Source organism: Corvus hawaiiensis, chromosome 28 (genome assembly GCF_020740725.1).
Source record: "Corvus hawaiiensis isolate bCorHaw1 chromosome 28, bCorHaw1.pri.cur, whole genome shotgun sequence".
In the NCBI taxonomy this organism is placed as follows: Eukaryota; Metazoa; Chordata; class Aves; order Passeriformes; family Corvidae; genus Corvus; species Corvus hawaiiensis.
Window position 1 is genome coordinate 3,172,318 of NC_063240.1, and position 26,848 is coordinate 3,199,165.

Below are 26,848 nucleotides of genomic sequence, written 5' to 3' on the forward strand. Positions count from 1 at the left end.
GGCAGCGAGCGAGCGGGCGAGGCAGCGACAGAGCCCGGCGGCCACCATGGAGCTGGCGATGGAGAACCTGGGCAGCCTGCACGGCGTCCCGCACTCGCAGCCCACCGAGCTGCTGAGCCCCGCGCACGGGCGGCAGAGCTCGCACCGCAACCTGGTGCCGCACGGGCGGCCTGCCATGGTCTCGGGCATGGCCTCCATCCTGGAGGGGGGCGACTACCGCGGCGAGCACAGCCTGGGAGCCCCGCTGCACCCCGCCATGAGCATGTCCTGCGAGTCGCCCTCCGGCATGAGCCTGAGCAGCACCTACACCACGCTGACTCCCCTGCAGCACCTGCCGCCCATCTCCACCGTCTCGGAGAAGTTCCACCACCCGCACCACCACCACCACCACCACCACCCGCACCAGCGCCTGGCCGGCAACGTCAGCGGCAGCTTCACCCTCATGCGCGACGAGCGGAGCTTGGCCTCCATGGGCAACCTCTACAGCCACTACCCCAAGGACATGCCGGCCATGGGGCAGCCCCTGTCGCCGCTTCCCAACGGGCTGGGTAGCCTCCACAACGCCCAGCAGCCGCTGGCCCCCTACGGCCCCGCCGGCCACTTGCCCAACGAGAAGATGCTCTCGCCCAACGGCTTCGACTCGCACGCCGCGATGCTGTCCCGGGGCGAGGAGCACCTGGCGCGGGGGCTGGCGGCGCCCAGCTCGGCCATGATGCCGCCGCTCAACGGGATGCACCCGCACGGCCACCCGCACGGCCAGCCCGGCGCCTCGCTGCTGGGCGAGCGGGAGCGCCCGGCGCCCGGCCCCGGCTCCCAGCCCGGCGGCTCCGGGCAGGTGGAGGAGATCAACACCAAGGAGGTGGCCCAGCGGATCACGGCCGAGCTGAAGCGGTACAGCATCCCGCAGGCCATCTTCGCACAGAGGATCTTGTGCCGCTCCCAGGGGACCCTCTCGGACCTGCTGAGGAACCCCAAGCCCTGGAGTAAGCTCAAGTCCGGCCGGGAGACTTTCCGCAGGATGTGGAAATGGTTGCAGGAGCCGGAATTTCAGAGGATGTCGGCGCTCAGACTGGCAGGTAGGACACGGCACGGCACGGCTCGGGCCGCCCGCCCCGCACCTCCGGGCGGGTGGGTCAGCGGGCGCTGTGAACGCGCGTGGGAACCCTCGGGGGTTCCGGGGTTGCCATCGCCAACTGGGGCCGAGCTCGGGCGGGTGTTACCGACCCGGTTTGTAACCTGAAGACCAAAGGGAAGGCATTTAGATTAAAGGTGAGTTACACCTAAGGCGACCTCCCGCCTCCCTGGGCCTGCTGCTGCCCGCGAGAGATGCGGGATCGAGGGTGGAGGGAGCCGAGAGGTGCCCGCCTCTCGCCGCCGCCCGTCCGCCTGCCTCGGGGATTTCCCTCTCGGTGCCGCCGAACTGGCCCCTTGGCGCTGGGATATCCTGGAACTCCTCCGCGGTCGGTTCGGCCGCCGCCGCTCGGTACCGGGGCCGCGCTCAGGGGAATCTCCGGGCCATCCTGCCGGGGCTGCAGGACCGGGGCCGCGCTCCGCTCCCTCCGGGCACCGGCTGCCCTCGGCAGAAGGAACGAGCCCCGCCTGCCCCGTGTCTCCGGTTCCCAGCTGGGTTGAGGTCCCGCAGCGCCGTTCCCCGCGGTCTCGGGCCGGCGCTGGGCCGAGGCTTTCCGGGAGAAACGCGGGCTTCTGTGCCGAGGGTGGGCGGGGGTCACGGGGAAAAGGGCCGGAGGGTAGGACAGGGGGGACAGCGGCGAGCGGGGACGTGCCCGGTGCTCCCCGCCAGCCCCGGCACAGAGCCGCTCCCCCCGGAAACGACCGGAGCTCTTGGCTCCGCGGGGCCGAGCCGTGGCGGAGAAAACACGCGTTAGTGATTTTTAATTTATTTTTTAAGAAATCCGAGCTCCCCGTGGGGACGGACAAAGCCAGCGACGAGGACCCGCCGTTATTTATGGGGAAGAGCAGCGTTCATATGTATTTAGTGTAATTCAGTTGCTCTTTAATTAGGGCAGGGTAGTGGCATCTTTTAGTTCCAGTCGATGCCCTATTGAAAAGCAGTTAATAGAATGCAAATTGTTCCTGGCTTTACAAGGTTCTGGTAAATAAAGATTTAAACACTGCCGCGATCGGCCGTTTAATGCCCCCGTTGTTGGGGCTAATTGAGCAGCAGGCTTGGGCTTCTGGCTCGCCAGAATTGGAAATAATAATTAATAATTCAAAAATAATAATAGCAATAATAATTAAAATTAACCGTGATGGTGATGATAAAAAGGCGGCCGCAGCTGGGGGAAGCTCGGGGGGAACCCTGTTCTCGGACCGCCTCGAGAGGTCCTTGTCCCCGGCCCGGGTCAGGGTTCCCTGTCCCTGAACCGGCTCGGAGGGTCCCTGTCCCTGCTGTCACCTCTTTGCTCCTCTCGCCGCCGTGGGAGATTTATTCTCCCCAAAATGATTTTTCTTCCCCGGCGTCGCTTCCCCCGGCGCCAGGGCCGCCATGTCCCCATTATTTACGGGAATTAACCCCCCAGATTTCCGGGGAATGGGATTTGCTCATTTGCTTTCTGTGAAAACAGGAAAAAAACCACCACCAACCACCAACCCAACCTCCGGTCACGAATCCGCCCGTGGATCCGCACCTCGCTCCCCACGCGGGCCCGGGCCGCCCCACGCCGCTCTCAGAGGGGCTCGGCCGAGCTGCTCCCCCGGTCCTGCCGCTTTGTTCCCGGCCCCGAGCCCTGCTGGGTCCCGCTTTCGTTTCGCTCCTGCCACCCTCTCGCCCACCCGGGCCCGGCCGTGGGGTCCGTCCCAGCCCCTCGGGCTCAGCCCCGGCCCGGCTGCCCCGAGCAGCGGCGTCTGGGGGAAGGGGTCGCGCTGGGGGGGGCCGGACCCGAGCCCCCCGATCGATGCAGGTGAATCCCCAGCCCGGCCCAGCCCGAGGCCTCGGGTTGACTCCGCTCGTTCTTTCAGGCTGCCCCGCGCTGGGGGCCCAGAGGGGTCCGGATGATTGCAACCTTCGCCCCCCGCAAGCAGGGAAGGGACCTGGCAAGCGAGCGGAATTTTTCCTTCCCGGTAAAAGGAAAAAAAGTGTTGGACGTGGGGCACGGCCGGGGCAAGGACTGGTACTGGTTCTGATCCTGTTCCTGGTCCTGTCCTGGTTCTATTCCTATTTCTCTTTTTGGTCCTATTCCTCGTTCTGGTTCCTGGTTCTATTCCTATTCCGATTCCTATTCCTATTTCTGGTCCTATTCCTGGTCTTGGTCCTGGTTCTGGTCCCGGTCCTATTCTTATTCCTAGTCTCTTTTTTTTGCTCCTATTTTTGAACCCGGCCTGGTCCTGGTCCTGGTCCCGGTCCGGGGCCGCCCGGCCGCAGGAGTCCATCTGATGGATTAGTCCGAGTCAGTGAGCCGAGGATCGATGACCACGCCGGGCCCCTAGAAATGGCACCCGCCGCTTTTCTCCTCTTTCCACCCCAGTTCCCCCCATCCCGCCGCCCCCTCCGCAGATGAGCCATTAATTATTCAGCTGGGAGACGAGGGGGCTGCAGCTCCCGCCGCCCCGGGCTCCCTCCGGCCCCGCTCGCCCCAAGGGGCTCCACAAAAGAGGAGGGGTCCCACGGAGAAACATCTGGGCAGCAGCTGGCGGTGCCCAGCCCGTCCCCTCGGGCCATTCATCTCTGCGACTCCCAGTCGCGGCTGCAGACCCCCGGGCCCGCTCCAGATTCATCTCCACAAACTTCGTGACCACCCCACGAGGCCTGCGAGAGCCCGTGGGTGTCGGAGAGCTCCCACTGTGGCACTTTTGGGGGTCCCCGCAAGGGTCTGACACCCCCACCTGCTAAACCCCTGTCCCTCGTGCCCTGGGGGCGGAAAAGGCATCGGCTTCTTCCCCGTGGGATGACGAGGAATCGGGCGCGTTCCTGCGCTTCCACCCTCGCGTGTCCGCGGAGGGCAGTGGGTGCCTTCCCACCCCGCGTGTCCCTTGGTGCCCTCCAGCCTCGCGTGGCCGTGGGTGCGCTCCCATCCCAGCGCCCCCGACATGGGAACCCCCTCCCCGCCACGGATTTATTCCGGCGCTCAGGACCAGGAAATCCGCTCGTGAATATTTTTCGGGAGGGCGACAACACCGTTGTGGCCCTTTCGCGACAAGGCGCTCCCCGCTCGCCGTCTTCTTCCATCCCTAACTCGAAGGGGCGTTCGGGGGATGCCTCCTCCCGTGGTTTTCCCCGCGGCTGTGCGTGGAATTCACCCCCGCGGGTGGGGTACGGCTGGCCTGGGCAGCCCTCGGAGCCGGGCAGTTCCTCCCGCTTTTACATTCGCTTCCCCTTTTCCCTCTCCCACCTTTCTTTTTATTTTTCCGTCAGCACTTCCACCCCTCACCCCCCACCTCCGTTTTTTCGTTCTCCATTTTAATTTTTTTGTTTTAAATTGGTTTTGTTCGTTTTGTTTGGTTTTTCTTTTTCTCTTTCTTTCTTTCTTTCTTTCTTTCTTTCTTTCTTTCTTTCTTTCTTTCTTTCTTTCTTTCTTTCTTTCTTTTCTTTCTTTCTCTTATTTTTTCCTTCCTTCTCTTTTCCTTCCATTTTTCCTTTCTTTTCCTTTCTTCCTTTCTTTTTCTTTCTTCCTTTCTTCTCCTTTCTTTTTTAATTCTTCCTCTCCTTCAGTGAATTCCTTCCCCGAACATATCTCCTTCGCAGCACAAACCGTCGTTATTCAACACAAACCCCAAAACCACCCCAAAACTGCGAACACGACCGCGGGGCTGGGCCAAAACTAATGCCCGAGAGCTTTGACAACACCAATAATTAATGCCACTAATTAATACCGCGAACTAATACCCAGACTTGCTAGAAAAAGGAACAAGATGGCGCTGAATAAAACCTCGGGAAATATAGATATATATTTAATATTTTTTCACGAGTTTTGTTTTAATTTCAGCCTCTTTCAAACGACTTTGGCCCAACGACGGCTCCTCCCGGCCCGCGGCCACCGGGCACTGCGGCGGCTCTGGGCGACCCCGGCCCCGGGCCCCGACCCCGGCCCAGCTCCGGCCCGGGAGAGCGGCGGAAAACCGCGGACGGTTTCGCTGCTTTCGATCCGCGCGTGGCCGCAGGCGAAGGGGAAAAGGCGCCGCAGCCGCGGGAGCTTTGCAGGACCGGGAGCGAATGGGTTTTGTCGCCGTAAAAGGGGCGAAAACGAGAGTTTGGGGGTCCCGGCTCCCAGCGGCTCCTCCCGGCCCGGGAGAGCTGCCCAAGCCGGGAGTCGGAGAAAGATTCGGGAAAGGTGGCAAAGCTTTGTCCCCGTTGGGAAGAAGAAGAAAAAAAAGAGTGGGTTTTTATTTTGGTTTGGATTGTATTTTTTAAAAAAACTTGAATTTCTTGATTTTTTTTCCTTAAATTACTATTTTATCCTGCTATATTTTTTCTTTAGCACGTTAATAGAGTTGGAACGAGATGAGCTTTAAGATCCCTTCCGATCCAACCCGTTCTGGGATTCCATGAATAAGAGGCGACTCCCTCCGCCGGTGCGGAGCCGCCCGCACGGAGCAGCCACCGCCGGCGTGCCCGCTCCTCACCCTGCACCGTGTCCCGCACCTCCTCGTGTCTCTCACTGCCTGAACCCCACGTCCCGCGCCTCCCCGCACCCCTCCGTGCTCCGCGCCCGCGCTCCGCACCGCGCCCCGCACCGCGCCGCCGCCTTATCAGCGCGGCGGGGCCGCCTCGCTCCGCCCGCGGCTGTTTTTCTGTTTGCTCCCAATCTGCGCGTCAGAAGGGGCCAATAAACCTCCCGCAGGTTAAACATTAAATGGGGTTCCTTCCCCCCACCCCGCAGGAAATAACCTCCCCTCTCCGCGGGGTGCCGGCTCCCACCCACCCGCGCCCGCGGGGTTCTGCTCCCCCAAACGCTGCTCCCCAAATCCCCCACGGGCTCTGCACATCGGCCCAGCCCCGGGGGCCGCACCTGGGGCTTTTCTTGCTGCCTCCTTTTTTCTTTTTTTGGGTTCACATTTTGGGTGGGTTTTTGTTGGGTTTATCTTTTTCTGGGTGTACAACACGGGGGTGATAATTTTTTTCCTTGTCCTGTCAATCGCCACTGAAACCATAAGGGAGAGATAACAGAGAAGAGAAAACTCTCGGAGTGACCTTTGAATCAATTTGAAAAACCTCATTTAACTGATAAGTCTTGAAAGGCCCAGAACTAATTTGAAAATACATCTATTAAAATCTCATTGCCGCTGCCTGGGAGCTGCTGGGAAGGGTGTGCGAGGCAACTTCCCGGGGTCGGGGGAGCCGGGAGAGCAGGTTTAAGCCCTGGTCAACAAAGAGATTGCAGAGCTGGCTGCAAAATGATGGGGCTTAGACCAGGAGAAAAATGAGAATATTAAAAGAAAAGGGGTTTTTCTCTCCCAGCTGGTGGGGAAAGGGGAGATTTACAGCATTTTCCTGCCATAACCAGGCACAGAGTCTGGGATTGCAGACAGAATATTGGATTTTTTTTTTTTCTTCCCTTCACAAAACAAATCCAATATTTTCTCATTCTGCTCAGAGGCAGCTGCAGGGCCGGGGAGCCTGTGGCTCTGGGAGGGCATCCGTGCCCCACTGAGGAGCTGAGGAAGAAGCTCTGTGCTCCCATCACTTCATTTTCTGCCCAGCTTCCTTGGCGCCAAAAGAGCAGAGGAGGCAGAGGGATGGTGAAGGCAGGAGAAGACCAGAGGCAAGGCCCAGGCTCCTGTTTTCCTGCCTTAGGAATGTCCTGCCTTGCCCTGGGCATCACCTGGGTGCAAAGGGAACACAAATCCCCGCAGAAACCTCCCAGCACAGGGGGCTCCTGGTGTGAGGCCATGGTGGGCTTGGAGCAGGGTGGCGATGGCTGACTGGAAATATGAACACAAAAATAAGATTTAAAATGAAATAAACTCCATCAGAGCCTGGTTTGAATGAACTGAGGCTTGGCAGCTCGGTGGGGGTGTGGAAATCCAACTGTGCTCCTGTTCCAGACCTTGGGGTGCAATTTAGGACGCTGCTGCCTTAGGACAGGCTGTGTTCCCTGAGGGAATTGCTGCCTCCCCAGCTGGGACAGAGCTGGACCCGTCATCCCCCAGCCCCAGCACTTCGCTGCCTGGGGAGGAAGAGTCTCCTGAGGTTCCCTGAGGTTTCCTGGAAAGGTTCAGGCACCCTGAGCAGGAACGGAGGCATTGGGCAGCTTTGATCTGCCCTCACCCCATATCCACACTTCCTGCATGGCTCTGGCTATGGGTTCTTTTCTGGATTTGAGCTGAGATGTCCAAATTCCTGTAGTTTAGCATGAAGCTGAGGCTTAAAGGAACCCAGGATGAGTCCCATTAACCCAGGAGGTGTCCCATCAACCCGGGATGTGTCCCATCAACCCGGGATATGGTCTGATCCAGCTGGGATGTGCACTTGGCCGTGGCCCTACTTCTGCACAGCACCAAGGGCAGCGCAGAGAGGTTGGGGCCAGCCAACTGGCCCAAATGGGAAAGTTGGAGGCCAAAATTTTCCTCTCCAGCCCATCCATCCTCATCCAGAAGCAATGGGAGTGATGCAGGGAGGCGCTGGGGCGGGGAGGTGCTGGCGAGAAGCAGCTTTTGGCAGCTGAGTGTGTTTAATCCTGGCTCCGTGCAGGACCGGGGCCATCGAACGGCAAAATTTGCTGATTTAATGGAAATTCAAAAATCTTGTTAATACCTCGAATGATACAGGGTGATCTCTGTATCCAGCAGGACGTAAACCAAGTCGGTCTTGGACGGGAGAAATGGATTTTTAAAACATTTGGGGTTGTTAAAAAATAGCGAAGGAAAAAGGTGGCGTGGATTCTCTGGTGCTGGAAGGAGGGACCAGGGTATTTGAAAAATAAAGACCCGATGTTAAATTTGAGAGATGTTTGTATGGGCATGGGTAAGATTTCAAGAATGACCTTAATAACTCAATCTTAGCATATTTATATATATATATATTCCATTAGGGACCTGCACCACTGCTCTAAACACTGGTGCTTTCTGTAGTGCAAGGAGAGGAGGTTCAGAAGTGATTCAAGAGGGATTCCATGGGGGTCCGGGTGTTTTATGGCTGCAGAAGTTGGGGTTCAAGGTGTTTCACGGGTGGTGAAGTCAATGCTTTGCCCACGGCCCCACACGGGTGGGATGCAGGGACGGTGGGCGGAGGTGGGCAGGGCTGCAGGTTGCTCGTGTTCCTTGTATTGCTCGTCTTCACTTTGGGATCTGGGGAACCTTGTCACCCCTGGCAGACTCAGGGTGGCTCAGCTCTGCCCAGCCTCGGAGAAGGAGATGGAAAATCTCCGTACGGAGCAGGAGGAGAAAGCAGGGGCTGCTGTGGGGAGGCTGGGACTGGCTGTATTCCCCTTGCTTGCGGAGAAGGGAGGAAAATCCCAACATCTGGATCAAAAAAAAAAAAAAAAAAAAGAAAGATGCAAGAGCAAATTGCAGCTTTTTCTGCTGCTGCTGCCATGCCAGGGGTACCAAGCCCACTGTGCTGAGCTCAGGGCTCAGCAGAATGATGAGCAAGGGGAGCTGCTGGTCTCCCATCCAGGCTGGAGGAGAACAGAGGTCTCCTGCTGTAGGAATGAATCCAGGGAGCCCTAAACACTGGGGCTTGCAGGGCTGGGTGCGCTGAGGGCGCTCAGAGTGTGGCACAGCTCTGAGGGCACTGCCGGCAACCCAACGCATCAGGCTTGGCTGTCAGGGACCCTATAAAACCCCCAAATGGACCAACAGCAGGGCAAACACCTCGGGCCACAGCGATCCTCAAAGGTGATCGTGTCCCCAAGGAGCGCCCACAGAAGTGCCCAGCCCCAGTCTGGGGAAGCCAAGGGCCATGGCAAGGTTGGCCTGGGCCACTGGGAAATGTCCCAAAGCCTCCCCACACCAAGTGCCACCACGTGGAAGCGACACCAGCTGTGACGTGGCCGTGGACTGAGAGACCGAGCATCCACAACCCCCTCGTGCCTCAGTTTCCCCGGGAAGCAGTGGGGATGGGGGGGCTTTGGCAGCGTAGGGCAGAGCTCTGGCAGCGCCAGGTTATCAAATCCGAGGAACTCGGCGATGCCACGGAGCCTTTCAGCCGGGAGATAAGGCCCCTCCGTGGGAGTCACGCTCCTCCCGGCAGATAACGAGCAGGTAATGAGCGAAGTCTCTCCATTAGGGATAAAATTGCAAATGCACCGGGAGCTGCTGACGGGCGATAGCATCAGGGGCTGACAGAGATCTCAGCGGCTCCGGGGAAGCTGCTCCCACTGCGGAGCAGCGCAGACCCCGGCACAGGGCCGGGGAACGCAGTGGCAGCGTCCCATCCCTGCAATTTTCCCACAGATCTGGCCCTACTCTGCATTTTCCCCCATTTTCCTTGTTTGCCCTGACGTGGTGCCCCCCAGATAAATTCCAGCTTGGGATGGGGGATGGATCCCGCTGGGTTTTCCTCTGTGGATGGAGCAGCACCTGGCCCAGTTTGGCTGGAATGGGATGCTCGATGATGCCAAGGTGGTTCGGGCTTCCAAAGCCCTCCCAGAATGGGGGGTCCCTTCCCCATCTCCCCCCAACTCGCAGGGGGAGGTGGGATGCTGACACTGCCCTGCCAGGCTTCGGAGTCACCCCAAGGCCTCTGGAAATGGATCCCTGGATCAATGCCTGATGTTAACTCTCTTTTTGGGGCCAAACTGCAGGATTTTGGTGACATTTCTCAAGCAGAAGGCAGTGAATCCCTACCTTGGTATTCCCAAGGGAGCTCCTCTACTGGATTCCTGCGGACCACCCAAGGCCACTCGCTCACTTGCCCACACACACGGGCAGCCAGAAAGAACAGAAATTGAAAAATAAATCATCAAAATCAGGGCATTTCTTTGAGGAAAGCTGATTCCAAACTGGCTCGCTTTTCCTGGAGAAAATCTGAAAGCATCTCCCCAAAACCTTTTCCACCCCAAACTGGTGATTCCTCTGCCTTCAAAACCTCCAAGAAAAACCCAGATTGTTTATTTGCTCTGGTTTTTGTCACTGTGGCAGGGTGGTTGCCCCATTGTGGGTACCTGGGGGTGAGCCAGTTTCTTCATCCTTGGGGGGGTCCATAACCCCCCTGGAAAAGGGACCTTGGGGGGACATTTAGGGCATTGGGGGGTTCAGATGCCCCCCTCAGTGTCGTACCCCAGCATTTTTTCAGGGTCTGTGGAGGGTTTGTGCTTCCTCTGGGTGATGGATTCATTCCGGTGCTCCCAGAGCCCAGCCCAGGTACCCCGGGGGTGCTGCTGGTGGGAGGGGGCAGCCCCTGGCAGCGTCACTGTCGCCTGGCAGAGCCCCTGGCAGTGTCACTGTCACCTGGCAGAGCCCCCCGGGAGCGTCTCCTGTTGTGCCAGAGCGGGAGAAAAGAGGCAGGAATGGAAAGGGGGACGGAAGGTGGGGAACAAAGGGGCTGCTGGGCGTTGGGCTTGGGCAGAGCTGTGGCACCCGGCGGGTCCCCTCGCTGCCTCCTCTCCTCGCCTCCCTTTGCTCTTCCTCCTCCTCGTTTTCTGTTCCTTTTACCTTTTCGCTTTTTTTCTTTACCTTTTCTTTTTCTCCCCCCCCCTTTCTTTCCTTTTCCCTTTTCATTTGTTTCCCTTTTCCTTTTTCCTTTTTCTTTCCCCTTTCCTTTCCCCTTTTCCTATCTTTCTCTTTTTCTTTTCCTTATATTTCTTTTTCTTTTATCTTTTTTTCTTATTTATTTTTCTTTCCGCTTTTCTTTCTTCTTCTGCATCTCCTCCTCCTTTTCCTCTTCTTCCTTCTCTCTCTCTTCCTTCACTTCATTCTCTTTCCTCTTGCCTCATTCTCTCTTTTGCCCTTTTCCCCCTTTCCCTCTCCCATTTTACCCCCCCAACCCCTTTTCCAGCCACTTTCCAAGAGAAACCATTCCCTTTAACCACTCCTAAGCCCCTTCCCCGGGCTGTGCTGTCACATCCCACCGTCCCACCTTCGGGGGGAAGCCCTGGGGACGGGCAGCTCCCTCCCGGGGAATAGGGCAGGGAATAGGGCAGCTCCTCCGGGGTGAATCCCCCCTTCCCGCAGCCCTCCCTGCAAACCTGCCCGCGAGCTCCCGCCGGTCACGTCGCCATCAAAGTGATGTGCCAGCAATATCCAACACGCAGTTAAAGCCACTCGTGGGAGTTTCAATAAAATCGACCGGGCAGGATCAATGGGCTGCGCTGGCCCCATCCCCACACGGAATGGGGTGGGGGGCAGGAAAAACACCCAGGGCTGCGAAATGGGGGCGGTGGGAGGGGGGAGCTGATTACAAATCTATCCCATCCTTGCCGTGATTAATTGCTGCTTTACCAGAAGGAACAGCGCGGGGTGGGGGTCATTTTTAAAGGTAACGTTGAGGAGGGAGTTTCTCTGCTGTCTTTGGAGGGAAGGAGGCAAAAGCCCTTTCTCCCGTGGGTTTCCCTCCCGGCAGGATGGGGCCGGGAGCAGCCCCCCGCGGGCACGAACTGGTCATTCAGCCCCCAGCAGCGATTTGGGAGTTGGGAAGAACCCTCCCCAGCCAGGCAGGGCAAGCCGAACCCCATCCAGCGGGCATCACTGGTGTCCCTGTTGTAGAGCTGGCTCAGCTCCCAGCCAGGACCAGCCTGAGGGACCAGCGGTGTCCAGTTCTGGCTGCCCCTCACTCTAAAGCATCCCTGAGCAGCCCCTTCACCCCACACCGGCACTTTGAAAAGGCTCTGCGCCCTCCCCAGCGCTCAGGGGGTCTCGGTCCTGCCCTGCCCTCCCCGGAGATGCCCAGCTCAAATTAAAACATCATCCATCGTTACAGTGGCAGCGCATAATCCCGGGCAGATCAGTGCAATTACTGCGGGAAATGCCTTGGGAGCTGAACTAATAACGCCGGGCCGGTGTATTAAGAGTCACTGGCTTAGCGCCGGCCACGCCACAGCGGCCCACGCGCGTGGGAGGACGGCCGGGGACACCCCGGGGGCACAGGGGTGGTGCCTGGGTGGGGGTTTTGGGGTGGTTTTCCTGCCCCCCTCCTCATATGTGTGGAGCAGTTGTGGGGTTGGGATGGGGAGGCGCTGGGCAGTGATGGGACAGTGGTGGGACACGGTAGAGGGTGACAGTGGAGCAGCTGTGGGGCAGGGATGGGCACTGATGGGACAATGATGGGCAGCGACGGGCAGTGATGGGGCACTGGGGCAGCGATGGGCAGTGCTGGGGCAGTGATGAGCAGTGCTGGGCAGTGCTGGGCAGTGCTGGGGCAATGATGGGGCAATGATGGGCAGCGATGGGGCACCGATGGGCAGTGCTGGAGCAGTGCTGGGGCAGTGATGGGGCAGCGATGGGCAGTGATGGGGCAGCGATGGGCAATGATGGAGCACTGGGGCAGTGCTGGGGCAGTGCTGGGGCAGTGCTGGGGCAGTGCTGGGCAGCAATGGGCAGTGCTGGGGCAGCGAGGGGCAATGACGGAGCACTGGGGCAGTGCTGGGGTGGTGCTGAGGCAGTGATGGGGCAGAGATGGGCAGTGCTGAGGCAGTGATGGGGCAGTGATGGGGCAGCGATGGAGCACTGGGGCAATGATGGGCAGTGATGGGCAGTGATAGGCAGTGCTGGGGCAATGACGGAGCTTCCCTGCCCCGCACCCGGGCCGGGCAGCTCCCGGGGCTGCCCATCCCGTCCCCCGTCCCCCCCCCGGGACGCGAGTGGACCGCTCCGTCCCGTGTGCGCGGAGCGGCCGGACCAGCCCATCGCGCTGAGCGTGAGGGGGGGAAGGGTCGGTCCATTGGGCAGCGGGGGGGCGTGGCGGGCTGTACCACTGCCACCGCCCCAGGGGGGAGGGCGCCCGGCCATCCGCAGGGGGGCGCCAGCGCGGCGGGGACGGCCCAACGCGGCTGCGGGGGGGCGGAACAAACCATTCCCGGCTGCGGGGGGGATCGGGCAGGACCAACGCTCCGAAATGCCGGGGGGGGGGGTGCGAGCTGGGATCCTCGAGGCTGGGACCCCCCCTCACCCTCAGCCCGGGAGGAGCCGGCATCACCCTGGGCCGGAGTGGCGAGGGGAACACACCTGAGGGGCCACACCGGGCAGCAGAATGTGGTTTTGTCCCCACCGCTGTCACAAAATTCCAGAGCGGTTTGGGTTGGGAGGGACCTCAAAGCCCATCCAGTGCCACCCCTGCCATGGGCAGGGACACCTCCCACTGTCCCAGGATACTCCAAGCCCCAATGTCCAGCCTGGCCTTGGCCACTGCCAGGGATCCAGGGGCAGCCCCAGCTGCTCTGGGCACCCTGGGCCAGGGCCTGCCCACCCTCCCAGGGAACAATTCCTGCCCAAGATCCCATCCAGCCCTGCCCTCTGGCACTGGGAAGCCATTCCCTGGGTCCTGGCCCTCCATGCCTTGTCCCCAGTCCCTCTGCAGCTCTCCTGGAGCCCCTTTAGGCCCTGCAAGGGGCTCGGAGCTCTCCCTGGAGCCTTCTCCTCTCCAGGTGAGCACCCGCAGCTCTCCCAGCCTGGCTCCAGAGCAGAGGGGCTCCAGCCCTTGGGGCAGCTCCGTGGCCTCCTCTGGAGTGGCTCCAGCAGCTCCCCGTGCTCCTGATGTTGTTCCCCAGGGCAGGGGCAGCTCTGCAGGTGGGGTCTCAGCTGAGCGGGGCAGAGGGGCAGAATCCCCCCTCCCCTGCTGCCCACGCTGGGGCTCAGCCCAGCACAGGGGGGGTTTCTGGGGTCAGTGCCCATGGCTGGGGCAGGTTGAGCCTCTCACCCACCAACACCCCCAAGTCCTTCTCCCCAGGGCTGCTCTCCCTGAGTTCATCCCCCAGGCTGTGCTCAGGGCCCTGCTTGCTGTGTGGAGGCCGGGCTGGGCACCTGCCAGCTGTCCTGGCTCTGTGCCGGGTGGGAACACCTGGGATTTGGGGTCACATCAGAGCCGGGCTGTGACATGGGCTGATAGAGGGCTGTGAACTGCCTGGAGAGCCTGGGGGCCTCCTGGAGAGGGGTCTCACACCTTGGAAGGGCTCCAGTCTGGGATCTCCTTTCTGCTGGAGCTCAGGGATGACCCAGAACAGCCGATGTCCCTGTGCAGATCATCCTGCCCACCTTCAGAGCGTCCTGGAGACACAAACCTTGGACACCCCACCCTGCGGATTACAGACTGCCCTGGTTTTCCCTGCACCGCAGAGGAAGAAATCCAGCAGCCCACTGAGAAGTGACTCGGCCAAGCCCCAAGGGACCTTCCCATCTCACACCCGGGACCAGATTTAATCAGGAAATGCAGAAAACTCTTGGGTTTTTTCCCCCACTGCTTTTCCCTCTCTCCAGCACACATTCTGTGGCTGATGATGGCTCTGGGCCCTCCTGGACACCATCTCTGCTGAGACCAGCTCAGGACCAACACAGGCTCCGATGAAAGATGTGTCATTGACGCTGAGTTTGTTCATTGTCCAGCTGCTCAGACCCTCAGGTCCAGGAGCAGCTGGAGGCAGGGACAGGCTGGTGGGAATCCCTGATGCCGAAGGGAGATCCTTGCTGCTGCTTTCCTGCATGAAGGGACGAGGACAGAGGGCAGGCAATGCCATGAGTGTCACAGGGACGCCACCCCGGACAAGGCTCCTTGTCCAGCATTACCTCGTCCTCACAGAATGGCAGAATCCTGGAATACCCTGAGCTGGAAGGGACCCACAGGGATCATCAGTGCAGCCCCTGGCCCTGCACAGACACCCCAACAACCCCAGCCTGGGCATCCCTGAGAGCGCTGTCCAAACGCTCCTGCAGCTCTGGCAGCCTCGGGGCCGGGCCCATTCCCTGGGGAGCCTGGGCAGTGCCCAGCAGCCTCGGGGGGAAGAACCTTTCCCTAATGTTTGACTCAACACCAGCCCCCCCCTGCAGCTGTGACACAAATCAAACCCCAAACTCCCCTTTCTCCCCCCGCCCCCCCATTCCGTAGCTGGGGCTCTTGCACCAACGCTGAGCCCAAGTAAGTCCCACTGATTCCAAGGAAAACTTATTTCAGGGGATGGAGGTTTTCCAGCCGCACCCCCACCTCATCCCCTCCGCACTGCCATCCCTCCGGGCCCTGCCGGCTGCTGCCTGACTCCGGCACTTCATTAGCACCAATTTGCTCCCGTCACGTTAAGTGGTGCTGACTCGGAGAGAGGAGTGAGGAGAAAGGAGCAGCCTCGAGCACTCCCAGGGCTCCCGTGTCCGGCCCTGCCTCACACCAGCAGCTGGGCCGGTCCCCGGCAGCAGCTCCCGATGGCCGTGGGCTCCACTGGAACAATGGAAGCAGCAGATCCTGGTCCAACGAAAGGCCTGGAAAGGGAGGAAATAGGACAAATGGGGGGAAGCGACTTCCCAGCAAAGCCATGAGCTGATCCCGGCTCCCCTGGGTGATGGGGAGGGCCCGGTGGGGCACCGGGTCTGCCTTTACAAAGGTGGCTGGAAAAGCAAGTGGAAAATGAAACCCCTGCAGAAAGGACATGCTTTTAACAACAAACTCACCTCTTTAAGTCATGTGAAACCATTTCGGTGTCCCTGAGAGGGGTTTGGTGCCAGAACAGCTCACCTGGAAAGGACAAGAATAAAAGCAGGGCAAATGTGGAGGGATGGAGCCAAGCGCAGCTGCAGCAGCCACAGCTCCTTTGTATCCCTTCAGCCGCCCTCAGACCAGACAAACCCGTCTGCTTCAGTGCTGCGAAAGCTGAAAATGCCGCCCGTGGAAGAACAGGCCAAGCTTGAGAAGTGCAGGAGAGGAAATGAGGTGTCCTGGGGGCTCTTCTGCGTGTTGGGGCGGCTCTGATGATCCCAAATCGGGAAGACACACGACCCCCATCTCGGGAAGGAGGACGGAAGGCTTGTGCTTTCCTCTCCCCTCCTGTCCCTCCAGGTGCCAACCCCTGGGAGCCCCGGGGCTGTGGGCAGTGTGTGGGGTGGTCGGTGTGGGCGGCTGGCAGAGCCTCGCAGCCCCGTCCGGGTGGATCAGAGCTGCTCCCTGCGATGAGCCACCGAAACCCTCGGCGTGGGAAGGGCAGGGAAGCGAAGGGAAGTGCAGGCGGCAGCGCTTTGTCTCATCTCATCTCGTCTCATCTCATCTCGTCTCATCTCATCTCATCTCCTCGTTTGCAGCGTTCAGAGGAAGATTTAATTTGCTGGGCTCGGGGAAGCGGCTCCCCCTGCAGCGCTGGCTGCATACCAATGACCAGGGGCTCTCCTCGTCCTCCCCGGGCTGCCAGGGGAAGCCTGGCCCCACCGAGGCGGGGACACGTGGCACGGGGACACGTGTGGGGCTGGCAGCTCGGGCTGGGCCGTGCCGTTCCTGCCCAGCAGGGCTGGGAGGCTCTGCAGAGGCATCGCAGCTCCTGACCGCCTCTCTCGGACTCTGAATGGCCTCTGAGCTCTTTTTTTCACTGCGGAGTGGCTCAGATGCTGTTGGGACCATGGCACCCAAAATTCCCCACAAGTTTTGGAGCCCAGAAGGTGCTTTTTTTTATCATGTGCTGCTGAAAACAGGGGGATCCCAGGAATGGGCACTGCAGGGCAGGCTCTGCTCAGGTCATTCTGTGGTTGACACCACATCTGTGTGTTCGTCTGTGTTTGGAACCAAATGGGGTTTCAGAAAAAAAAAAAAAAAGGCAAAAAGAAAGTTGAAGTTTGTTTTTTTGAGCGCTTTTCCTTTGTTCTGTACTGCTCTGCCTGTCCTGTCAGCATCGTGTCCTCCCAGCTGGAGAAAATCTGAATTTCTGCTAGAGACCCCTCTTTGTGACAAATCTCGTTGGGCTCTTTTCCTACAGTGCAAAGAGAAGTCAAACCAAGCTCTCAGAGCTGCCCCAGCACCCCGGCACTGTGCACCAAAGTGGTTCTGGTTTGGAGATAAAGCTCCCTGATGTCTGCTCCAGGCTCTGCTCCAGCTTTGGGGGAGCAGATGCCCTGAGGTTCACTCCGACCCTGTGTGAGGCACTGGGCTCACCCCTGTTTGCTGGGAGCTGGAGCTCCCAGAACCTTCCAGAACAGTGGGGTGGGGGCTGAACCAGTAACACCCAGCCCCCTTCTCTGGGAAGGGGAGTGACATCACAGAACCATGGAATTGTTAAGGCTGGAAAAGACCTCTTAGATCAAGTCCAACCATCAACACAGCACCACTCCCATGTTCCCCACTGAAACAGGTCCCCAGGTGCCACATCCGCACCTTTTTTGAACACTTCCAGGGATGGTGACTCCACCATTTCCCTGGGCACCCTGTGCCAGGGCTGGGCAACCTTTCCCATGAAGAAATTTTCCCTAATATCCAATCTAAACCTTCTCTGGTGCAACTTGAGGTCATTTCCTCCTATCATTTGTTATTTGGGAGAAGAGACCGACCCCCACCTGGCTACACCCTCCTTTCAGATCCCTCTGCCCCTTCAAGGAGAGGAGGAAACTGAGGCAGTCCAGGGGCTGGACCCGTCTTGAAGGCGTGGAGAGAAGCCAGATTTGCTCAGGGCCCATTTCCCACCCGGTGCCCACCAGTGGCATCAGCTCATCCCACCTTTGCCCCAGGGAAACCTGTTCCAACCTGGCCAACCACATCCAGGTTCCCCCTCTCCATCCCTTCCTCCACCTCCCTCTGAGCCCATAAACGCTCCTCGGTCCCCTTCCACCCCTGGGAGATGATTTGACAAGGAGAAAAAGAGAGAAGCTGGTGGTTTTTGTGAGGTTTTTTTTCTCCCCTAACCTTGCTTACAGCCAGCGCACCAGCTCTGAAAGCCCCTGGCTGTCTTTTGTGATTTCAACAAATCACCAGCACTTAAGCAAAGTGGGCAGAAAATTACAGGTTGTATTGCAAGTGAATGGAGAGGGAGAGCACGCTGGGGCCGAAAAACAGAGGTTTGTGGGTGTAATAGAGCAAGCAGGGACTGGCAGGCTGCGGAAGCCTGCAAAGCCATCAGGTATTAGTTAAATGCTTAGCGGGGTTCACGCTGCGAGGCATAATCACAGCTCCTGAGCAGCAGCCATTTGATTGTCTCTATTATGTCCCCTCTGAAATGATTTGGGAGATGTTTTGCTCGGAGCTGTCAAGGTTAAGTCAAGGAAAACGCGCTCCCTCTGACATGAGGCTCCCGGGAGGCAGAAACCCTCGGCAGAGTCCTCCGGGGAGGAGGGTGGGATGCCTCTGCTTCTGGAGCTCTTTCCTCCTGCTTTCCCTGCCCGAGGTTCCTCCTTGTCTTTGCTCCCTGTGGTTTTCCCACAGCCAGGTCAGAGCTGCCTTAGGGATGGGATTGTTTGGATTGCGTGCCTGGCGTGTGGAAGGATCCGTGCTGTCACCCCATTCCACTGCGTCTGGCCTCCCCTCCTTGTGACTTCTGGGCTCCTTGGTTGGGTTTGGAGGGCATGAAATGAGCTGGGGAGAGGTGGAGGGAGGAGAAAACCCCCATTGTGGGTGAGCCCAACCCATTATTGGCCAACAGAGCATCCCCCGGCCATGGGAGACCTCAATCCATCTCTGCCACGGTTGGTCCTGGTACTGCCAGGGTCCTCTGTGCCCCAGGAGGAGCAGGACAAGCCCAGGAATAAATCCTGCAGAGGCAGGGCTGGAAATGTCCCCATCCCCACCGACCACAGCTGAGCCCAGACAGCCAGGAAGGACATGATGGAAAAACAACATTAAGCCAAGGTTGGGTTGTTTGGATCTTAGGACTTGGGGGAAAAAGGGATTTTGAAGCACAAAGAAAACACCTCACCCATGGCTGATCTGGGTGGGAGTCAGAGCCGTGCCCCTGGCTGCCCCTCGTCCCTGGCTGCCTGCAGGGACATGGGGACGGCCACCGCCAGCCTGCCTGGGAAAGCAGCGCCCAGGGGATGGGGAATGGGAAAAAGATCCTCCGTTGAGGGGTTGATGGCTGCCATAAATAGATCTGAGCAGCGTCCCCATCGATCGCTGCTGTGCGGAGCTGTAATTAGATTGAGCTGGGGGAGAGGGGTGTTGGGCTGCGTCAGCAGAAAGGGAAATTAATAAATAAACAAACGAGCACAGGAAATGTGGGATGCGGCCGCCGGCGGCAGCGCAGGCCAAAAATAACCCAAAATACCAGGGGGCTCAGGGGTGGGGAGGGGGATGTCACCTGTGCCTGAGCAATGGCACCGGGTTTGCTGCAGGAGCCCAGTTTCACCAGCAAGGCCCTGATGGTTTGTGTTTGCCTCGGAGCTCGGGGTTGTTATGGGAGCCTGGGTCGTAACAATCACTCCTAAAAATGGGATGGGGGTTGGAATGTGAGGCTGGAAAGCTGAAAGGCTGAATCTCAGGCTGGCGGCCCAGCACTGTGGTGGGAGTGGGTGCCAGCAGGCAGGAGAGCCAGAGGACAGGGTGGATTGCCAGGGTGACAGCTGGGTCACATCCACAGGTCCCGTGGGGATGTGGGGGACATTCCAAGCACCATCCTGCAGGGCAAAAGCCCTGTGGATGGAGTGTGAGGAGCCCACCATGGACACAGGAGGAGCTGAGCGTGCCATGGGTGCCGGGAGGGCGCGGGGAGGGTGGGCGAGGGGCACAAGTGTGGGGGGAATTTTTCTGTTTGTTGTTTGGCTTGGGGGGGAAGTTTGGGGAGGGTCTTTTTTTTTTAAATTCATGTCTGGGGAAAAAAAAGTCAAATTTTCTATAAAGGCTTTTTTTGTTTGTTCTTTTTGCAAGCATCTGATGGTCATAGGGTAGGTTTCCACATTCTCTGCTGGCTGTTTGAGTAAGGTACCCCTGGGACAGGGTCCCCTGGCATCACTCAGAGTGTCCCTTTGTTCCTTTGCAGCCAAACCTGCCCGGGGGGGAGAAGGGGAGGGGAAGGTTCTCCACTGGCTGTACCAGGGGTGGCTGATTCGGACAGAGAGTGGTTGGTTGTGTCCAGCTCGGTGCCTCCCATCCCCTACCCCAGTGGGAGCAGAACTGGTGGCTTCCAGCACCCCGTGGGGACAGGGCCAGGAGCAAGCCCAGCAGCTGGGACACAGAGCTAAATCTGCTGGATAAGCTGTCTGCTTCACTGAGCTCCAGATTTGCCCAGCTCTGGGTGGAAGGGGTGGACATCATCCTCTCTCAGGTGATGTGGAGAGGGCTTGTAGGGGCGGCCAGCTGAGGAACTACAGGAGGAGGAGCTTGCTTGTGTTCTAGTGAGGAAGAAATTACTCCAAACACCCTCCCACTCCTCCTAGGCTACACACGGCCGCCCCTTGGGCTGTGGAGGAGTGTTGGGAGAGCAGGAAGGTGTTCAGCCCACGGGGAATACCTGTCCTGTGCTGCCCCATCCCTGCAGCGTTTCTGCCTTGGCCTCCAGTCCCTCCAGGCTCTGTGCTTGGAGCTTGGAACTTGCTTTGACCCCTCCAGGCCAAAGAGGCTCCTGCAGGTGCCTGAGAGAAGCCAGTTGAAATCTGCCACCCAGACAGCAAATGTCTCAAGGGACCTGCGCCCTCCCTGCAAAATCCTCCAGAAGATCTGAACCGAGAAATCCCAAAGGCTGAAAACTGCTGCTGCCCTAGGCAAGAGCAGGACTTCCCCTGGCCCACGGTTTTCTCACTCTTTTCGGAGCGTCCTAGGAGGAAATGCTTTGTTCCCAGCCGTGTAGGGTCAGATCCATGCCCTGCCTTGCCTGTGGCATCACAGGTTCCTGCAGTTCCGTGTCTGGTTGAGTCCCGAGCATTCAAGTCCGTGAGCACCCACATCAAACCTCGACAGCTTCAGGGCCGACCCTGCTTTGAGCAGGGACTGGATCAGCTGCCTGCACCATTCCATAGTTTTCTAGGAAAACACCATAGCAAAGGTCCCCTTGCCCCACCTCTTCCACCAACAGTATGCTTGATATCCCCACAGTTAAAATTCATTTATTTCTTTATTTAACTCACTCCCCCCTCTGCCCTCATGCAGTGGGGTGGGGTCAGGGGGGCTTTCCTGGCTCTCGCTGTCCTTCCCCACATGACATCCCCTCTGTGTTGACCTTTGGCTTGGGCCAAACCTGTAGGGAAGGCTTTTAATTCGATGCTGACAAATGTGCCCGAGGATCCGGTAGCAAAGGCACACAGGGGAGACAGAATTTCCTGGAGCCTCCAGTGACTCAGGCAGGAAAACCCCTTCCCAGAGCAGGTGCATCCATGATCGGTCCTTCCAAGCTGGTGCTGTGGGATGTGGAGGCTGCAGAGTGACCTTTCCATAATGTCCCTGTCCCCAGCTCTTCCCTGCACTTCCGAGCTGGCAGCTGGATGGGGTGGCCAAGAGACACCGGGTCCCTGAGTCCTCCAGGGAGACCCACAGAGGTGATGAGGAGGCGAGTGAGACCGTGCTGAGGGAGGCCGATGGATTTGGGGATGGATCCCGGTAGCCAGTCTCTGTGAGCAGAGCAGTCCAGGGCTTTCCTCAGTCTCTAGTCCCAGGGTCAGCTGCAGATGCTGACACTTCTCCTGGCCTTCCCCTGGGCTTTTGTCACACCGGTGTCACAAGAGGCCACTGTCCCATCTCAGCAGGCGCTCAGGCGCACAGGGAGGAAGAGGAGGGAGCGGTGGGACACGAGCCAGCGAGTTTCCTGGAGGGAAGGGCCTGGATTTCGGGAGGCAGCCGGGCAGCCTGCACGCGGGCCAGGGTGGGGAGCCCCAGTTAACAGCCCTGTTCTCTCTTTTGAACGCCTGCAGCTTGCAAACGCAAGGAGCAGGAGCAGCAGAAGGACCGGAGCCTGCAGCCCAAGAAGCAGCGCCTGGTCTTCACGGACCTGCAGCGCCGCACCCTGATCGCCATCTTCAAGGAGAACAAGCGCCCATCCAAGGAGATGCAGATGACCATCTCCCAGCAGCTGGGCCTGGAGCTCAACACCGTCAGCAACTTCTTCATGAACGCCCGCCGGCGGTGCATGAACCGCTGGCAGGAGGAGCCGGGCGCCAACCCCGGGGTCCCCTCGTCGTCTACAAGCACTTTCTCCAAAGCATGATGTCCCCCAGCCCTCCCTGCCCCTTCCTGGATGTCCCCCTCATGACAAAGCCAACCCCAGACTCACACGCATGGCCTGACCGGGGTGGGTGCTTTTGGGGTGGGTCCATCAGCCTCCCAAACCCTCAGCCGGGTGTCACCCATGGATGGGCCTCAGGCCACCTCCTGCTGCCACCTTGTGCTGCCACATCCTGCCAGCTCGTGGAGCAAGGACAGGGTTTGTGACCAGGGCAGCTCCGTCTCCAGGAGGGCTCAGAGGAAACCCTTGTGGAGCAAGGGGTGGCGTGGGATGGAGGGAAGGAGCGAGGCTCTGTTTGGAAGGAAGCATCCCTGGTCCCTGGGGATCACAGAGCCTTGTCTTCACCTGCCCACGAAGGTTTTTGGGGAGAGGGGCCCATCCTGACCTCTCGCCCAACCTTGATCTCTGTCACAGCCATCCTTACAGCTCCCACAGGGGAGGGGTAAAGGTGGGGGTGACACAAGGAGTGCTGTCATGGGCTGGGTTCTGGCACAACCCCACTGGACCAGGGCCAAACCTGCCGCGGTTCAAAGCAGGCTGAGCAGGGAAAGTGCTCCTGGTGTGCCTGGAGGCCTCCCGGGCTGCTGCCAGGGCTGTGGTTGCTGGAGGTTTTCCCCTGCTGAGGTGCAGTGGGTTCCCCAAGGCAGCCAGACCCTCTGTGCCATCGCCACGTGGCACTTCTGTCCCTTGAGGGTTTTGGAAACCTGGCTGAGGACATTCCTGCACCCCTCATATCCTCTATGGGCACCTTCCTCTGATCCCCCCAGGACCCTCCCAGGAGCACCCACACCCCAGGCCCCTCACACACTCACAGCCCTCGACCCACGAGAGTGCCCCGGCCCCAGATCCCTCCCGGAGAAGCTCCACGGCGAAGGAGTCCCCTCCTGCCTCCACGGACCCGAGCACCCCCGTCCCGAGGGGACCCCAGCTGCTCCGCGCCACCCGGCGCCCCAGCAGGTCAGAGAAGCACATTTTAGCTACAGAAATCGGGTATTTAAAAATAACAATTGTTCGAAAGGAGACGGGAGGAGAGACTTGGAGAGAAGGATCTGATCTTTCCTGGTGACTGGCTCCACCTTTCACCTCTGGATTTCTGGTTCACTTTTCGGCTGAGGAATGGACACAGACAAAGCAGATTTGTTGGCTTTGCATCTCGCCCCATCCGCCCCTCGACACACACTCTTGTCCCCTCCCATCCCCCCTCTTCATCTCTGTTACCAAAGAAATTACAAAACCAAAAACCCAACGACAACAACCAAAAAAAAATTCCCTCCTGGGAACCAACATCGGTGCATGGTGGGAAAAGAAAAATCCGAGGGATCTGGTGGCGAAATCCAGCCCTGGGTGTGAGAAGGGGGAAAACTCCCCGACAAGATTGAAAGGGAAAAAAAGCAACCCTCTGAAAAAAAAGGAATAACAACCGAAACCACAACCAAACAAGCTCAGCAAAGACCGGCAACTTACCAAAAAGACACCAGATTTTTTTTTTTTTTTTTGTGCCAATTAACAACCTGCCTTAAACGCGGATTTCTGGAGCAATGGTACTTAGCTTCAAAGGGATCGTTTCCTCCGAGCTCTCAATGGTGACTTGTGCCATATAAAAAAGCAATCACGAGGCCAAACCCTTACAATCAGCCCTCTCCCAGCCCCCCAAGGGCTCCGAGGAGCAGGAGGTGCCGCTGGGGACGGGGAAGGGCTGGGAGAGGCTTGGGGATGAAGGGGGAGGCAAGGTCCCCTTCTTCCCCCACCACTTGGGGAAAATATCCTCCAAAACCAACCATCAACAAAAAAAAAGGGATACTCTTGAATTTATGCGGGTAAAAAGTACCATCTGTGTTCTAGCGCTATGGTTTCTTCGATTCACTTTACTTTGAGAGTGATCAGTTGTGTCACAGGAAGGCACCTTGTTGAAAAGAAGGAAAAAAGAAAAGAAAAGAAACAAGACGAGAAGAAAAGGGTATGTGTTCACCAAAAAAAAACCCCACAAAACCAAAAAAAAAAACAAACCAAAACCAAAATCCACCCCAAAAAAAAGAGGAAAGAAAGGACGAAAGAATGAAGAGAGAAAGAAAAAAAGCCCTGCACACGAAGCCCTGAGCAGGCAGGGTCAGAGGACGTCTTGAACCAAAGAGCTCCTGGGGTAGGTGGGCGGTGGAGGGGCTGGGGGGTGTCAGACTGGACACGGTCACACCAAACTGAACCAATGCATTGCTGGACAGAGGGCGGGAGAGAGGGATCGGAGAGAGGGAAGAGCAGGAAGGGGCGGGTGCCGCAGCGTATTTTGCCAACCAGAACCCAAAACCTAATGGGAATCTCATCCCCCCAGGACCCCGCTCCCCGCCACTGATTTTTTCCCCTGATGTTGTTTCTTCATCTTGTCGTGACGTGGTGACGATGGTGGTGGATTCCTGAACCCCATCGAGTAGTATTCAAGGGCTGAAAAGCCAGGAAGGGGGCCTTGGTTTGGGAAGTGAAAAACACAACAGGAAAAAAAAAAAAAGGCAAAAAAAGGAAAAGAAAGAAAAAGAAAAAAAAAGAAAAAGAAAAAAAAAGAGTAAATGCCACAGGCCCTCAAGGATGCAAAGACATTTCTAGTGAGAACCCGAGACTAAAGGCTACCTCACTTGAGTTTTCAATTTCTGTGATTTGAAAATCACGTCTGATACCAAAGATTTTGTTGCCTTGTCTGGTCTGTGCTGGAAACGCCACTTTCCCTGCTCCCCGTGGCCAGCCCGGCCCAGAGCCCCTGGCCACCCCCAGCCCCAGCCCCAGCCCTGTCGAGTCCCCAGAGAGCGAGGGAGGAGGCGAGCGAGCGACTCCGGGATGGCAGCGTGGTAGATGAGTGCCTTTTTCTTGTACCAAAGGTGTGTGGCCATTTCTTTGCTCCTCTGCTTTGATCCTAAAGACTCACTGTTACCTCAGCTCTCCACAGGGACAGATTCCCACAGCTCTCGTAGTCTTTAGGTGTTGGGATGAAGGAAAGAAACCCAACACTTGTCCTAATTGAAGAGGAAACATCCCCCTCGCTGAGGGAAAGGTGCTGGTTCCCCGGCATGTCCCCCCTCTCTGATGTCCCTGTGTCCCCCAGCCTGGTCCCCAGGGTCCCTCCCTCCAGCCCCTCTTGCCCCAGGAGCACAGACCTGGTGTCCAGGGACGCTGCTCCCAGGGAAAGGCTTTGCTCCATGTCCTTCTCCAGCCTCTCGGTGCTGCAACCCTGCAGAAGCCCACGGGGTGACCAAGTGAGTTTCCTCAAGAGGTGACCAAGTGATTTTCCTCACAAGGTGACCAAGTGAGTTTCCTCACAGGGTGACCAAGTGAGTTTCCTCACAAGGTGACCAAGTGATTTTCCTCACAAGGTGACCAAGTGAGTTTCCTCACAGGGTGACCAAGTGAGTTTCCTCACAAGGTGACCAAGTGAGTTTCCTCACGGGGTGTTTTTGCTTCACGCAGCTCAGATTCGGGCTTCAGTTCCCGCTTTTGGTAGCACAGCTCGTGGCATTTCTGTTTGGACAGATGAAGGCAGGAGCCATGAAAAGCTTCACCAAACTCGTCCTCCAAACTCTTCCTTTAGGGAATGGGCTGGAGCTGTGAATCCTTTCAGTAGGAGCTGTTTCCAGGTCCCCAAAGGGGCGTTTTTGGCTCACTGGGGAAGGTCTCTGCAGCCCCGTCTGCTCCATTCTGTCCCTTGGCTTCAGCAGGAGGACCTGCCAGAGATGCTCTTCCCCAGCAATCTCCAGAATGCCCAGTTTAGGGAAAACTTGGGTTGAATTGTACCTGCCTGGTTCAGGCTCCAGCCAAGGCGACTCCTCTGAGTTGGACCAAACTTGCCCAGGGCCAACCCTGGTGTGATTCTTGGGGCTGTCCTGTGCAGGGCCGGGAGCTGGGCTTGGTGATCCTTGGGGGTCCCTTCCAGCCCAGGAGATTCCAGGATTCCAGGATTCTAACACCCCTGGTGAGAGCAACCCCGTGCGGGTTCCCCATCCTGCTGGGCAGCCTGAGAGGGCCGGTCAGACCCTGTCACCTCCCTGTGCCCCCCGTCCCCCTCCACACTATTGCCTTGGCCAGGGCTTGCCCGCCCTCCTGGCCACGCCACCCCTCTTGTCCCCAGTCCCCACCTGGCTTGTGATACCAAAGACGTTCTCTATGCAGGAGAAAGCCTTCATTGCCACCCAGCACAGACCTTACAAGCCTTTGACAATGTTCTCTGAAATACCTCAAAATATTTAATGTATAGTTTATGTGATAAAAAAAAAAAAAATTACTTAGCTAGTTTTTGGAATTTGTGACTTGAAGCTTTATACTGTTAAATTATAATTTTGCAGAAGACGGCATGTTCTTATTTCTTTGATGCGTTCAATGGGAGACATATTGAATGTTAAGGAAATGAAAGCTGGATAGTTTCACGATTAAAAAAAAAGAGAGAGAAAGAGAGAGAGAGAAAGAGAGAGAGAAAGATTAAAAAAAAAAAGGACCCTTGGTGTTTACAGATTTCATATTTAAACAAGTCCTTTTAAAAAAAAAAGAAAAAAAAAGAAAAACTAATGATGATGACGATACCTTTGCGTTCAGATGTGTTACTTTTCTCTGAGTCATGTCGTACAAGAGTATTTATTATATGTGTTCTGTGTTCAAATGTAATTTAAGGAAGACAAAAAAAAAAGGCAAAAAAAAAAAAAAGACAAGATGAGAATTTGATTTATGCATGAAAAAAATATACTCTTTCTTGAAGTAATGTAATAATTATTCGGGGAGGGGTGGTGGGGTGGGAGCGGGAGGGGACAAACTGTGCTTTTTTTGTCCACGAGTTTTTGGTTGATGAAGATTTCTCTGCATGGATCATGGTTCTGTTCCAACTCACAACCATGGGAAAGTCATCCTTTATCCCCTTGGTTTCTTCCTTCACCTCTTTTCTT

At 57.6% G+C, this 26,848-nt stretch overlaps 1 protein-coding gene and 1 long non-coding RNA gene across 2 annotated transcripts; one reads left to right on the top strand and one right to left on the bottom strand.

The window, feature by feature from the left end:
- On the top strand, positions 1-26,637 carry ONECUT3 (one cut homeobox 3). The gene is made up of 2 exons (XM_048288044.1): positions 1-1,076; positions 21,625-26,637. The coding sequence occupies exons 1-2, from the start codon at positions 47-49 to the stop codon at positions 21,915-21,917; spliced, it is 1,323 nt and encodes a 440-aa protein (XP_048144001.1). The 5' UTR covers positions 1-46; the 3' UTR covers positions 21,918-26,637.
- LOC125317884 lies at positions 14,248-16,110 on the bottom strand. Its single transcript, XR_007200219.1, has 3 exons — positions 15,487-16,110; positions 15,029-15,297; positions 14,248-14,653 (listed from the first exon to the last, which is right to left on the bottom strand). It is a non-coding gene; the product is annotated as an uncharacterized LOC125317884 (long non-coding RNA).
- Positions 26,638-26,848: the final 211 nt, after the last annotated feature.

What these genes read in the sequence shown, in the direction of transcription:
- ONECUT3 (XM_048288044.1), top strand. Translation starts at nt 47, where the DNA reads ATGGAGCTGGCGATGGAGAACCTGGGCAGCCTGCACGGCGTCCCGCAC. An exon ending in GTCGGCGCTCAGACTGGCAG is followed by an intron (nt 1,077 to 21,624) that starts GTAGGACACGGC and finishes GAACGCCTGCAG; the next exon opens with CTTGCAAACGCAAGGAGCAG.